This window comes from Filicampus tigris, chromosome 5 (genome assembly GCF_054856515.1).
Source record: "Filicampus tigris isolate MCC_2025a chromosome 5, RoL_Ftig_1.0, whole genome shotgun sequence".
NCBI lineage: Eukaryota > Metazoa > Chordata > Actinopteri > Syngnathiformes > Syngnathidae > Filicampus > Filicampus tigris.
In genome coordinates this window covers 6,700,844-6,715,118 of record NC_141221.1, presented here as the reverse complement: position 1 = coordinate 6,715,118, position 14,275 = coordinate 6,700,844, and the positions used below count along the sequence as shown (strand labels likewise).

The 14,275-nt window shown below is 41.3% G+C and overlaps 1 protein-coding gene across 1 annotated transcript in view; it reads right to left on the bottom strand.

Moving 5' to 3' along the window:
• Window positions 1-14,275, bottom strand: part of dock8 (dedicator of cytokinesis 8) — a 70,984-nt gene that overhangs the window by 56,385 nt on the left and 324 nt on the right. Inside the window, exons 2-3 of the mRNA XM_086029938.1 lie at window positions 13,344-13,637; window positions 2,567-2,666 (exon numbers count right to left, since the gene is read on the bottom strand). Of these exons, the coding sequence (XP_085886064.1) occupies window positions 2,567-2,666; window positions 13,344-13,396 (153 nt within the window). The 5' untranslated portion in view covers window positions 13,397-13,637. The remainder of the gene's footprint in view (window positions 1-2,566; window positions 2,667-13,343; window positions 13,638-14,275) is intronic.

Here is a 14,275-nt window from a genome sequence, read left to right as displayed (position 1 = left end):
GAGCACTGTAGGTGATGGGCTGAGATAGGAAATGTAGAATGCACCATTAGATGAAATAAAAAAAAATAGAGTGCTGATGGAATGGTAAAAATATCTCAACTAAGTTAACAGACTGAGAAGAGGGAGACATGACTGCAGGAAGATGACGCGATGAGTCACTGCTCTAGCCAACAATTGAGCGCCAAGCAAATTCCATTTACCTCCAGACGTGTTGCTGCACATCAGTCCATCCGAAGGCATGTTTTTCAGCAGCAAATTATAACGTGAGGGGTGTGTATTAATGCTCAAGGAGTAGATCATTAGGAACAGACGCAAGCTTAAGCTACGCTTCTGATGACAACTCAACAACGCTGTCTGCACAGTGGCAGTCGACCCTGTTTCAAGTGTGACGGCAAACTAGAACAAATGAATGCAAATGTATGCATGCCTCTGATCAGTGCACGTTGCTATGTGGAAGCAACAAAGTCTCTTAGTTGGTGATGTCTGTGTATTAACCGTGGATAGAAAGGGTTAAGAAGGTTAAGCAAAACTCAAAAGAAGTCTGTTAAAAAAAGCTCAATACATAAGATTTAGTGAGATGCGATGTTGTACAGCGCAAGCAAAATGTGATCATTTCAACAATTGAAGCAGCTTCTAAACAATTTTAGCACGGTCATCCTTATATGTTGGGCTAAGTAGAGAAATGCTGTGCACTTACCCTGCTGACAACTGAAAAGTGACCCAAAAGGGGAAGCGTGCAAAATGGCGCATGCCGGATATGAGAAGTGACAGTGTGCACCTACAACACTGCAAGGCGCTGCCTGCTTTTTATTGAAACTAAGCCACGCTGCATATCCTCTTAAATATCATCCACATATTCCTAGAAGCTGAAAAGTGCCGCGGATCAGAGATCAGCGGTTCTTTGGCTAACGTAAAGACTTTAAATTCAGCCTTGAACCCATTCTCACATAAGATTTCAGACAAACCACAAGGCATAAGAGGAAGTGACATCAGCACGCCCTCCATCCGTCCATTAACTGAAACTAAACATGCACACAAACGCACCTTCAACTTTTTCTTGTTCATTTAAGCATGGTGTACTAGTGGTTAGCACATCTGCCTTACAGCCCTTTGGTTCTGGTTTGAATTTTGGCTCCCGCCCTTCTGTGTAGAGTTTACATGTTCTCCGTGCGCTGCCAGGCTGCCTCCCACATTCCCAAAACGTGCCAAAACACTTAATCATGTCAGGTGTGAATGCGTTTGTCTGTCTCCTCCGACTGACTGCCGACCAATCGAGGGTGTACGCCGCCTCTCGCCGGGATAGGCTTCAGTTCACCCGCAATGAGGACACGCGCAATAGAAAATTGATGGATGGATCTGTTTGTCATGTGAGTTGTACCAAAAAAAAACCGGAAAAAGCCATGGGGGGGAATTCTGAAAGCAAACAAACAGAGAAACTATCATCCCAGAGATTATGGTATTAAAAATCCCTCTGCCACATCCCAAATCCGGCCATATTAAAGATTTGCCCGTGTAAGCTGCAAGGTAGGCAGAGCCCCATCCAGCCTAGCTCCTGACCCATTTCCCAAGCAGGTTAAGGATTAACCGTGTAGCACGTCGCCGCGAGCTGCAAAATAGATGAATGGTGAGATGCGTCCTCCCTAAAGCCTGTCAGCTGACTCGATCAAGGATCTTCACTGGGCAGTGCGTGCATGTGTGTGTGTGTGTGTGTGTGTGTGTGTATGTTGGGGGGCGGAAGGCGCATGGAGCGCACTCAGTCTGTGATAGTGAGTGTCAGGAGTGCCGCCTCGGAGCTTGGGAAAATTCGGTCGGCTCGAGCGAGATGTAGGTCGGCAAATGTGGAGAGGAAGGGCGGCAACAGAAAAAAAAAAAAAAAAAAAAGTGTGTGTGAAGAGAGGTTCACAAGAGTGAGAGTGGGAACAAATCCCTCCAACGGATTACTGTGCATCATCCCGTCAGCTTCATAGAGCCTGAGTCGCTCAGCTCGTCGCCAACTTGACAGCAGACGGAATCTCCCAAGTGTGTTAAAGTACAACTGACAACCGAAGAAGGGTACAAACTTCTAAAGAAGGGTACACATACCGATTTTTAACATCCTAACCGATTGTTATAAAATGTGAGAGACCTTCTTTATTTGATTCCAGCAACAGCTTCAGGTCGTTTCCTTTCACCAGAGCTGGGCATTCCACCTATGGGTTAGGGTTAGGTTTTTCTTTTTTTTTTTTTTTCATAACTTTGTCGAAGTTTGTAGACAAAAATGCTAATGGAAGCCTGTTTAAAATCATAGTTTTTTTTAGAGGACTATTTGGGTTTGTAAAAAATAATCATTTTTAAATCATTCCCCTGAAGCATTTCAGTGGGCATCACTTATAGGCAGATTTTCACTATTCTGCACGAATAGCAGGGGTCGACTATATGCGTGTACCGCGGCTTAATGCCATGCAGCATTCATTTCCTTTCCATTGTAAGCAATGCACGCAGGATGTCTATTTTTTCATTTAGATTAATGAGAGTCACATGTTTCTGAATAACATGGCAAACTCAGTGCATAGGAAAGACAACTCACCACGGTGAGGTACGTCGTGGTTGAGGCGTTGGAGTTTGTCCGCCTGTGATAATAGCCATAGGACCCACTGAAGTTTCGCCTGATCTCTGCAGACGAATGCCTGAAATTAAAAGATGGAGGCAACGGTCAGTGTTAGCATGCCAATGATCTGGAAATGGTGGACTTTCAAATAACTTATTATCAAACACAAATCAAACATTGTTTAAAATAATACTTTTTTTTTTTTTGCATATTTCAAGCAACAGGCACGTCATGGAACTTAATGAGTGCTACAACTCCAACACTACCATTGTTCCCGCTCGCATTAGTTTGAATTGCTCATCCATGGCGATTCCATTCACACTATTGTTCCCTGCATACTACAGAAGCACAACTCAGTGGAGGCTTTGTCGCGTTGGCACCCTGTGGAATAAATACTGGGTCCCGATTTAAGGGTCAGGCTGGAGCAGAAAATCTACATGACGTTACAATGGAGGGTGAAATTCAAAGACACTGGAAAGATACAGTGGGAGTGCATGTGCGGTTTGTTGTGAGTAAAGCAATGCCAAAAAGTGGGCAAGGCAGAGAGTGAAAAGAAGAAACCATTGAGAACGTTTGTTGCAGTTCACCTCTATGCCTACCAAACAATCAAACATGACTAAATACTGTACAGTATTTGCATTGTGTTTGACACACTTTTAAAACAGAAGGGGCAACATCGAAACAATTGTATAAACCACTGATTTATGTTTATATTCACTGCACATTTTGATAAAAATTGGCACTGTTCAAATTAAAACCTGTTCAGAAAGCTTAGCTGGCTTAAAATGCCTTTTTTTTTCTTTCAGGGTTTTATATACATTTTAAGTGTGTTTTATATGTTTAACATGAGTAAAACGGTAAAAAATGCTCAAGTTAGACAAAAAAAATGATGTGAAAAAAGAATCATGATAAAATCTTTAAAAATCGTGATATGATATTTATGCCATATCGCCCACCACTACTTTGAAGTTACAACAGCCTGGAAGTAACCGGGCATCATGTAAAAGGAGTTCCACCATTAGAGGAACCTCTGTTTTCTACAGACAGTAAAAGCTGGCACTTGGGAGGGGAGTGTTGACTTTTTATATCCACGGTGCCAACTTGTCCTTGTTAAAGTCTGGTTCCAAATATATACATACAAAGACGGACAATTCCAAATTGTTGCTAATCACCACTAGAAGCCAGTCCAAAATAGAGGGTATAGCAACACTCCTCAAGCATCTTACTCATGATGCATCCTCAATTCGGTTTCAGTCAATAAATTCATTTATAATGCGCATGGCGAACAAAATAGTCGGGAAAATTATTCCACTTAGGTCACACAAAACTTTAAATAACTATTGTACGATATACTGTATCATGTCAGCATGTCAGCTCCATCAGAATAAAATTGCGGTTTGCTCTTTCTTACAAATCACTCCAAAAGATGGACCAGCCTCAGCAAAGTGTTGAGAGAAAGGGAACAACAGAAGAAAAGAATATGCATTAAGTCTTTGTCGTGCATCTTAATAAAAAGGCTGACTTATTTTTACACCAGTGTGACAGTTTAGAATACTATGTAACTTAAAAGATTGCCTGCATCTTTTGGTGACAGGCATCTCGGGCAGATTATTACGACTTCCATTATTTCCAATGGGGAAAAAAACAGCACTGAAATTGGAAGGAATCAGTGGTTGACACGCATCTTGGAGCGGATTGCATTCCATCGGATCTTTTTAGATGCTCCACTGTAAAATCCCTCTGTTTTAATGTGTCAACAACTTCAAGTGTTATGTTCGGAAAGGTATGAGATACCTGGAAGCATGCGCAGATGGGTGAGAAGCAGAGTTTGTCAGAGCAAAGTCCTATGCGGGAGCTTCCTTTTATGTAATCAACACTACTCCAGCTGTCACTTGAAACCCACAAAAGAATACAGGTAATGAGCATTAAAAATAATGTTAGAAAACAGACTCGTACATACAAGACACATGTACTGCATGCCCGGTCACAGACCAAACTCCTCATACACATGATACACATACTTTAAGCACAAACAAACATTTTAAACATGTTTTAAGCCACAACTGATGCCCAAGGAGTGGACAGAAGGAAGCACGAAACAGAAACCAACACCCCCCCCCCAAACTCACCTTTTAGATCTTTTGTGTGAAGTGTGAAGAATTACACCTAACCATTAACACACCTGAACTGTAGATCCTGAAGAGGCTTAAATGTATGACACAGGCAAACAGTGGAGACAGAATTCCCATTGGAAAAATTGTGATTAAACCGATCCCTTCAAAAACATTTACAAAGTATTAATGGATATACAAGTGTAACAATAATTTAGCCACGATAGCTAACGCTAGCAGCAAATGTTGAGTCTGCTAACCTCATATAAATTCTGATGTGCAAGTCACGGTCGTCTTCGCTAAACAGCCCACCAAATGAATCTCTCGTTGCTTCCTGAAATGAGCGCTAGTGAGGTCTTGTGACAATATACATGAATGAGGGTTTTTGTATGACTTTCAGTTTTGAGTGCTATTAATATTCGGGATCTCCAACCTTTGGAAGTACCATCGCAGTTGTTCTGCTATTGCAGGGCTGCCCAAGTCCAGTCCTCGAGAGCCCCATCCAGCCCGTTTTGCATGTTTCCTCCCTCCACCACAGCTGAGTGAAATGATCAGCTCATAAACAAGCCCCGCAGAAGCCTGATAATGATCTTGATCATTTCAGGTGTGTCAGGCATTGTTTATGAAGAGCAGGGATGGGCAACTCTTGTCCTCGAGAGACACTTTCCTACATGTTTTACACGTCTCCCTCCATCCAACACAACTGATTACTGACACTCAAGCCTTTGTGATCATTTGTATTGACTGTTTGGTTGTCTTTGAGATGGAAAGATGATGGCTTCTTTATCTTCAACGAAATGAAATAGGACCACTTACAAGAGGTCTAAAAAATAAAAAAAAGCAGAAAAGCTCTGGATTGCAAGACTGGAAATGCTCTAGTTTCACTTTTATGCTCAAAAGAAAACCATTCAGATTTTTTTCTGACCTCGAGAGTGTATTGAACAACAACACTGAACTCTTATGCGGCGCAATTCAAGCCCCGTAAAGTGTTTTTAACACTCCACTTCTAGAAGCCGTAACGCTTAAACCACAAAGTACACTACGGCTATCCCGCCTATATACTGTACATTCCACAGCAATAACCAAGACAAAGCCCTTACATATCATCCATGTCACAACAAAACTTAAACTGAAGATACAAGTATCATTTGCATGTGCCTGTGCCTGTGCACACCCAGTGCGGTTGCCTGCTGCTTCCATTCGAAACACAAAGCGCTTGGCTATAAAAAGAGCAGGCAAGTAAAACAGTAATCAGGCCTTGCCAGCAGCACACAGGCATTATTTCATCACAGCACACGGGCCGCCTGTGACTATTGTCTTCACTGGGCCCTGCCATCCTTTTGGCTGGAAAACACCCTCAAAAGCAGATTTACTGAGCAGGTATCAGATTAAACCAATGTTCTGCTAATTTTGTTCAATAACAATATGAAGACATTGTTTTTGCAGTAGTAAAGAAACAATTACAATAGGATGAGTTATGTGTTGTATTATCATTCTGCTGTGTCAGCCCGGTCTGGGACGTCGGGGTCTTAGATCCCCGACAATGACCACTAAGTCATTTCCCAGACGGCTCTTCCTTTCAGCACGACGATGTCGTCCCAAAATAAAAACTGAGCGCAGCCAAGCAGCGGCAAGTCAGCCTGCGACAGGGCAAGAGATGTGCAAAATGTTTTTTAACACACTTACATGGCAGGAGGAGTGGACAACTAATGATTAAGTCGGGAAATAGTCACAAATATTGATGCTTGTCTCTAGGTGACATCATCAGAAACAGTCCGCACCCTGAAGAAAAGTCCAATAATTGTCCGTTTACTGTCCTAGAAAACAATAATCACGTAACACCATTACCAATATTTGTTGTTCATGTATTGTTGCATTGTTACAACCCACTTAGGCTATTTTACAAATAACAGAAAACAAAAACATGTTGAGAAGAGTTAACAGTAAGGTTTGCGCAAACTTGAGATGAGCATAATAATCAAATAATTGGTCAATTGTGTGCGGATTTGCTGATTAATCAAATATTGAAGCAATTGAGGCAAAATGGCATGTAGTGCTTTTTGCGAGTTGTTGCGTTGGTGGCAAAAAGGTGGACCCAAGTGCAAGGAAGCAGGGAGGCAAGGCAGGATTGCAGGATGCATTCAAAACATTTTTTTCAAACATAAAACAAAAGGAATGAAAAACACTAAATTAATAGAAGTCAGAAAAACAATACACAAAGTAAATAACCAAAACTGGGACTCGCAAACAAGAACATGAGGCGAGCTGACAGGAATACCGACAGAGGCAAAAGCAACGACCCGACAAAGAGAGAAAGAAACCAGGGAACTACGTACATACAAAGTGTCAGTAACAAGTCAAACTTCAAAATATGCAAGTCACAAGGACCGATGGCCGAGATGTACTTGATCAAATATTAACTTGCGTTTCTAGAACTTGCGCACAAGTTGTTTCTCTGCCCCAATAGCAGCTAATTTTGTTTCGTCACGCCGTCCTACGCTGCAGGCCTGCACTTGCTGTGTGTGCACATGGTGTGTTTTTGTCAGCATTTCTGCAATCGTTGCGCAAGCCTTCCTGAATATGTGACAGTCCCCCTTCCCTCCCCTATTCCCCCACACACACATACACACATTTTCTCCCTCTTACTGCTACATTGTGATTGAATGTCTGAATGGGAAACTCTGCTCTTCATTATCACGATTTATTATTCGTTTGGGTCAATCCTCCTACCCTAAATCAGCTGGGATAGGCTCGTGCCAGAATAGAACGATGGAATTTAACTCTTCGGAGCATGTGCTTATTGAGGTTTGTTACAAAAAGTATCATACATTCATTCATAGCGGGTTAAAAAAAAAAGTGTCATTCTTTTAATTATTAACTATGCAGAATGTGTGCCATATTTTTTTTCATAGTGGAGGTTGCTCGTAGGGATTACATTTTTCTTGATCAACAACAAAGAAAAGACACAGTTGTTGTTTGAAATATTTTTTAATGGTTTAATCCAGGGGAGCCCAAATCCAGTCCTCGAGAGCTCCTTTCCAGCCTGTTTTACATGTTTCCCTCACGATTCAAATGATCAGCGAGCTTTACAGAAGACTGATAACGGCCCTGAACATTTGAATCAGGTGCGTTGGTGAAGTGAAACATGTAAAAGAGGATGGAATCGAGGACTGGACTTGAGCACCCCTGGTTTAATCTATTGCTGAAAGTTCTGACCTACTCTTTCAATTCGAGCTATTCTGGATTGAACAGAATAAAGTTGCTTGGAGGAGTTGCCCTGCTGCAACGATGTAGTTCAACTTCCCATCACTGTACTCGATTGCATGCAGTCAGCACTGGCATTTAAACTGGAGTTCAGAACATTCTGAAAGTTATTCTCTCACAGCAATTAAAAATAGTCAAATGTAAACAAAAAATATATATATAGATACCGGAAAATTAGCATCGACTTCAGGAGTGATATTCCTTCAAATAACGAATATTCACACACAAACGCTGTAGGAACACATTAACACGGGTAAGATAACGCGACTCAAGGACACTAATTCCTTCCAATCTGCCAAAAATTGGTTATATTAAAGCAATACCGTGTCATATGTCCGTTTCGGTTGATTATGGCAGCGCCATGTGGACAAAAGCGGTAGTGTTTGTTTTTTGTTTGTTTGGGGGCTTCTGCCATGACACCAGTAATAGAGCATAGACGTTCGAATCGACTTCCGCCCTTATAGCGAAAGGAGGAACTGAGTATGCCGTAAAGTAATTCAGGACATTTGCATTTTTTTTTTTGTGTGCCAGGGTTGCTCCCATCCTCCTCAAAGTTGCTTAGTGCCAGTAAAAACGATACAGACCCTCCCAGGGCATGACAAAAGTCCCATTCATCTACTTGTAAGTCAATGTTTCATCAAAAGCGTTGTGAAATTTTTTTATTAAGGTCAAATTCTTGCCCAATGTTGCTTTAATAAAGTTCGATCGCTACTTTCTTCTGTTCTCATTCCAAGTGTGCGCTCCATCATGCACGGCACCACACTGCCCCTTAGGAGCCAAAATACGCAGGAACAGTCAATATTGTTTTTTTTTTCCAATTGCAGAAAATTGCCATTTGAATGACCAGAGGTGGGCATTTCAATAAATTTTGCTGATCTGTCATTCGTCATCAGTCAGTGGCCAGGGTACCCGTCCGTTATTCATCAGTCCGTCATTTTTCGTGACAACTGAAATGTAATCGTCAGTCAATCTGTCCGTCAGTTAGTCCATCAGTTGAGTCCGTCAAAAGTCCGTTGGTCCCTCAGTCGGTCCCCAACCCCAATAAATAATTCAGAAAACGGGCGTCCGCCAGTGACAGATGAACAGTGACGGATGACGATACCACTGATGAATGAAAATAATTTGTGTAATATATAATAATCATAATTTTGTAGGCAAACAAGGATTCACACTCACATTCACAACTAAGGCCAATTTACTGTATCGTCTTCAACAACCTAAAATGCATGTTTTCGGAATGAAGGAGGAAGCCCGATTATTCGGACAAAAAGCCCACAAATCACATGTAGAACTCAGAACCTTAGAACTGAGATGCAGATGTGTTAACCACTCGACCACTATGGTGGCTTGTTCAACAGTCGTCACTTACTAAAAGCATGATGATACAGTACTTTAGATTAGCAGTTGATTTATTTAGGACACAGGAAGGTTGGAGTCGACATTCGGAACCCAAACCACACAACTGTGAGGTAGGAGAGCAAACTACTAGGCTACTGTGCTGCCTGGAGACGCTCCTGTCCAATCCATCCATCCATTTCCTCAAGCGCTCATGCACATCAGAGTCGCGGAGGAGCTGTAGCCTATCCCAACAAACTGTGCAAGAGGAAGGAGTACACTTGACTGGTCCCCAGCCAACTGCATAGCACATTTAGGCAAACAACCTTTCGCACTCACAATTTAGTGTTCAATTAACCTAACATGCATGTTTTTGGAATGTGGGAGGAAGACAGTGTATCCAGCGTGAAAATCTACAAGCAGAGATTCAAACAAAGAGCTTCTCGAATGTGACGCACAAGTCACGGCGCCATTGTGCTTCCCAAAAATGACCAAATTCCTAAATTTCCCAACAACCAAGGAAATCTAACAAAATGCTGACCAATGTGTACAAGGCAGAATCAAACATGCTTGGTGGAAATGTGGCTTAATTGGCATGATTGTCAAGTCTGAGGTAGGTGTCTCATTTACGACCAGGCAAACGGTTTCCCCTCCCCGAAAAAGACCACCTTCCATCATCTGATCCAAAGAGGAAGTGGAAGAATAACAGTGGGTGGTGTGGCGTTCACTTCAAGAGGATTGTGGCAGCGGGATGCCCCCGCTGTGTGTCTCATCCTATCATATGTCTGCAGACTTTAATGGGCCTTATTGCTATCAGCGCCATCGCGGCCCAGTTTCCTGTCAGGAGCAGGCACGCGCACAAACACAGGAGCGAGCCAAAGTGACCAAAACAAATCTTACTGTCAAGTTTCATTCATGTTACATTTTTGGGTGTCTTTAAGGGGGGAGGAAATCCCATGTAACTCAATCTGGACCACCCCCATCCACTTAAAAAGTATTGAACGGTGGTCGCCCCACATCCACAGCTGTCCTCACACCTGTTACCATATGTTCATGCTTACCAACCTGCTACTTCTCTTTACTTGCAAACACATGTTGTGCTATATTGCACCGAACACTTCTTCTTTCTGCCTTTTTTCTGCTTATGATGAAAAAACAACAACATTCTGTGGTAGAAAACTGAAGTGAAACCAGAGCAGCACGATTCCCGGTATGAACAGGATTTCCTTCCCAATGTAACTGACTGAAAGGGACTAAAGGAGAATAGGCAGGATGTCCAGGGTCTACAAACACCATGGATTCATTTAGTACCAACAGGCAGAGCTCTTGTGATACATGTTTAACATGAGTTGTACTGATTTGTAATTTTAGAGTATACAGCAGAGGTTGAGGACGAGAGTCAAGTCAGTCACCAATTTTAGTGGTTTGGACCTTCAGTGCTAAAAATTATGAAAGACTCGACATTGGCTTATGAGACTCGACTTGACATGGCTTGCCCGTTTGCATTTGAAATCTGCCTGTACAAGATAATGTGAAATTTATTTTGTAAAAAATAAAGTTTTTGTGTAATGCATGTAAACCTAGCAATCCACTACTACTGTATGTCTAGATGCGGCTTGCAAAAGCCACGCCATGAAGCAAGTGTCATGGAAGGAGTGCCGACGATGATCACATTTTGATTCAAGGATTGTTTTTGGTCAAATCGGGAAAAAAAAGACAGTGGCTAAGATGTGCAACTCAGAGATAAGAGACACAACTACTATGACATCTAACTTCCTCTGTCGCTGTATAACCCACAAAGGCAAATAAGATAGGGTAATTTCACAATTAAAGATTACCAAAAACTGGTTGAACATTAATTAAGCTAACTGACGGTTATGCATTTAATTGCGTAGACAATAAAGGAAGAGACAGTTTGGAGACTGGTTTTGGAACCTTTAAAAAATATATATGTGATTGTGAATGTTAGTACAGCTTACTACTGCGAGTACAGATACTAAGTGCAAAGTGGACACAGTATATATGGTAGGTGGTAAATAAGCATGATTGTATGACTTGACTTGTGACTTGCTTAACCTATGTAATGACTTGATTTGACTTGCTTGAAAGTTAATAGAGACTTAATTTTATGTGATGGATTTTTGCAGTCCGAAGAAGAACATGAAATGAGCGATGGAAAGGTTTTTTTTCCCCCTTTGGTTACATTTTAAATGATTCTTCATTTCATAATGTTAAAAACTACCATATAAATAATATTGAAACATTTCCTCCATTATCAAGGCCAAATGCCCATCCCTAGCAGTGCATTTTTTACTGATATCATAAAACTTCACAATACATCACGTTTACACAATGTCACTAAAATGCTAATTATTTCTTTATTTGTGATTAGGAAGATCATTTCACTATCAATGAGCATATCATTGGCATGCGCCCTTGGCCTAACAGCACCCTGAAAGCAGCTGCTCTGCTGGCTCATCACTGGATTCAGGCTGCGACCCAAAAATCCCTCACATCACTGTGCAGCTGAGCTCAGCGCTGCGCAGCAAAGCACCATCCTTGATGTGTTATGGATTTAAAAAAAAAAAAAAATGTCAGTGTGGTATATTCCCCATGGAATGGAAAAAGGATTTGACATGAAGATGAAACCAGTGGCATGTGCGTACAATGAGGACTACTGGCTATTTGTAGGCAATGATAAGACCTGAATCTTGGAGGAACTGCTATAAAAGAAATATTAAACCAACACGTGCTCACAATATATAGTAAACAATTCGATTACTGCACCATATAAATTCTTAAGACCCTAAAAAAAATTAAAATAAAAAATTCAAGTGGCCTCTGATAGTAAAAAAAAAAGGTTACACCTATCCTATACAGACAACAATGTGCTAGAATATGAAAATGTGTTGTTGTTGTTGTTTTTAAATTGAAGGTCCATTAACAAATGGTAAAAAGGGGGATTAAGACAATGCCACTTTTGCACTTCATAAATGAATGTTACAGTAAGCACTTTGCTTACTCTGCATCTCTCACATTGGACGGCCATGTTGCAAAAGTGGAATGTGCAAACCTCTGCCTAAACTGAACAATCATGATTGGGATTAGCACCTAACGGTACACTTACATAGAGACACACCTCCTTCATATTCTAGAATGTTTTGCCATTAAACTGAATGCATAATTCACAGATACATTTTACGAAATGCTGACATAACAGAGTTTACAGGTGTCTTAATAACTTAATAACTGTGACATGTTTCTGTCAAAGTTGCCACCATGAAGACAATAAAAAGTACTTATTGTGTGCATGCGGTATATGCAGCAGAAACATCCCTAATTGTGTGACATTACAATTCAGCACTCGCAGGCACATTTTTTTTAAATAGGCGTCTTTCAAAATATTTACTGGGTTGTGTAATTCGATAGCTGGGTTTGATCCTTACGTAGATCGCAAAACGCTGTCAAACTATAATGCAGAATGGTGCAAATATCTGATATTTGACTCGGATAGCGGTCCAATGTCATAATTAATCTTGTGGAGGCACTTTTTGGGATACAATATGTAACTCGAGTCAATAAAGGTACACTGCTTCAGAACCATCACGTGCCTCACTACAAAAAAAAAGGGGAAAGCGTCACATGCATTGACAGTTATTCACAGGAAGCTCCCCTGTTAGGTTGTTTTAATGAGTTAGCAATGAGCATAAGACACAATGGACTTCCATGTACAGTAGTGACTTCCTCTACACCTGCAGGAACTATGAGCACATGCCTGCTCATGTACATTATAGCATGATCACCAATGTGACACACCACAGTATATAGTGGCAATGCATTACACTACTCAACAGGATATAGTACTAATGCATGCACGACTCAACAAAGTTAACTTAAATTAATACTAAGTGACGTCGAAACGAGAGTACACAACCGATGGCAGCAGTAACCTGTTGCCCTTTCAACATGTGGCTCTGCCTATTCACCGTTCCAACTGGTCAAAACTATTGCACAAAAACATAAAAGAATTGTTTTGGTTTTTTTACCTGTTGATTTTTAAAGCAAAAGCCCGTCGCTCCGCACTGGTCACAGAAGCCATGGGAGGTCGGAGGTCGAAAGTCCGAAAAAGAGGGGGGATGTTGCTCCGCCGCCGCCGGTCGGTTGGCTTCGGTGTGTTCAGCTAACTTCTGCCCGTCCGCCGCTTCTCTTCACCCGCCCCGGCTGTCACCGAGGCGCCGCCTCCGCTCTACAAGAAAAGCTGCGCCGCCGTCAAGCTTCAGGAGTGCGCGCGATTCTTGATTCCAGAGTCCGGAAGTAAGTGCTCGCGATCCACTTCCGGTCTGGGCGAGAGCGTGCCAGAAAAACGAAAAGCGAGAAAAGGAGAGAGAGAGGGGGAGAGAGAGGAGAGAGAAAAGTGCAAATAGAATGACATGTCCTTGAAGTTATTCAAGTGTGATTTCTTAAAAAATGGTTTTTTTGAACGGCTTCCCCTCCCTTATGTATGTTTGTGTATATATTAGGGCCCAAGTACAGAATGCTGCAAGTACCCTATTGTTTTCGTATAAAATATTAGTAGTAGTAGTAGTAGTAGTACAGTACTAGTAGTAGGTGTAGTACTAGTATTATTATTATTATTATTATTGACTATTATGAAAAACCGTTAAATAGCTCGAATTAGGATGAAAGAAAGAAGCAGTTAAAAACAATACATCAGCTACCAGAAATGAGAACGTTTTAATCGCCTTTAATTACGCATTTTGTCACAGCTGCGGTTGTTGAGTTGAGCAATCCTATTACTAGTACCGTAATATAGAATAATAAATGCGATGTTTTTAAATAAGAGTGGTTAAGGAAAATATTTTGCAGCATAAAACATGACAATCATTTACAAGCAAACTATGAACTATACAAAAGTAAGGCACACGTGATATGTGTAAAATAACGTGTAAATGGTTAAACAAGACACCGATCAATTTTA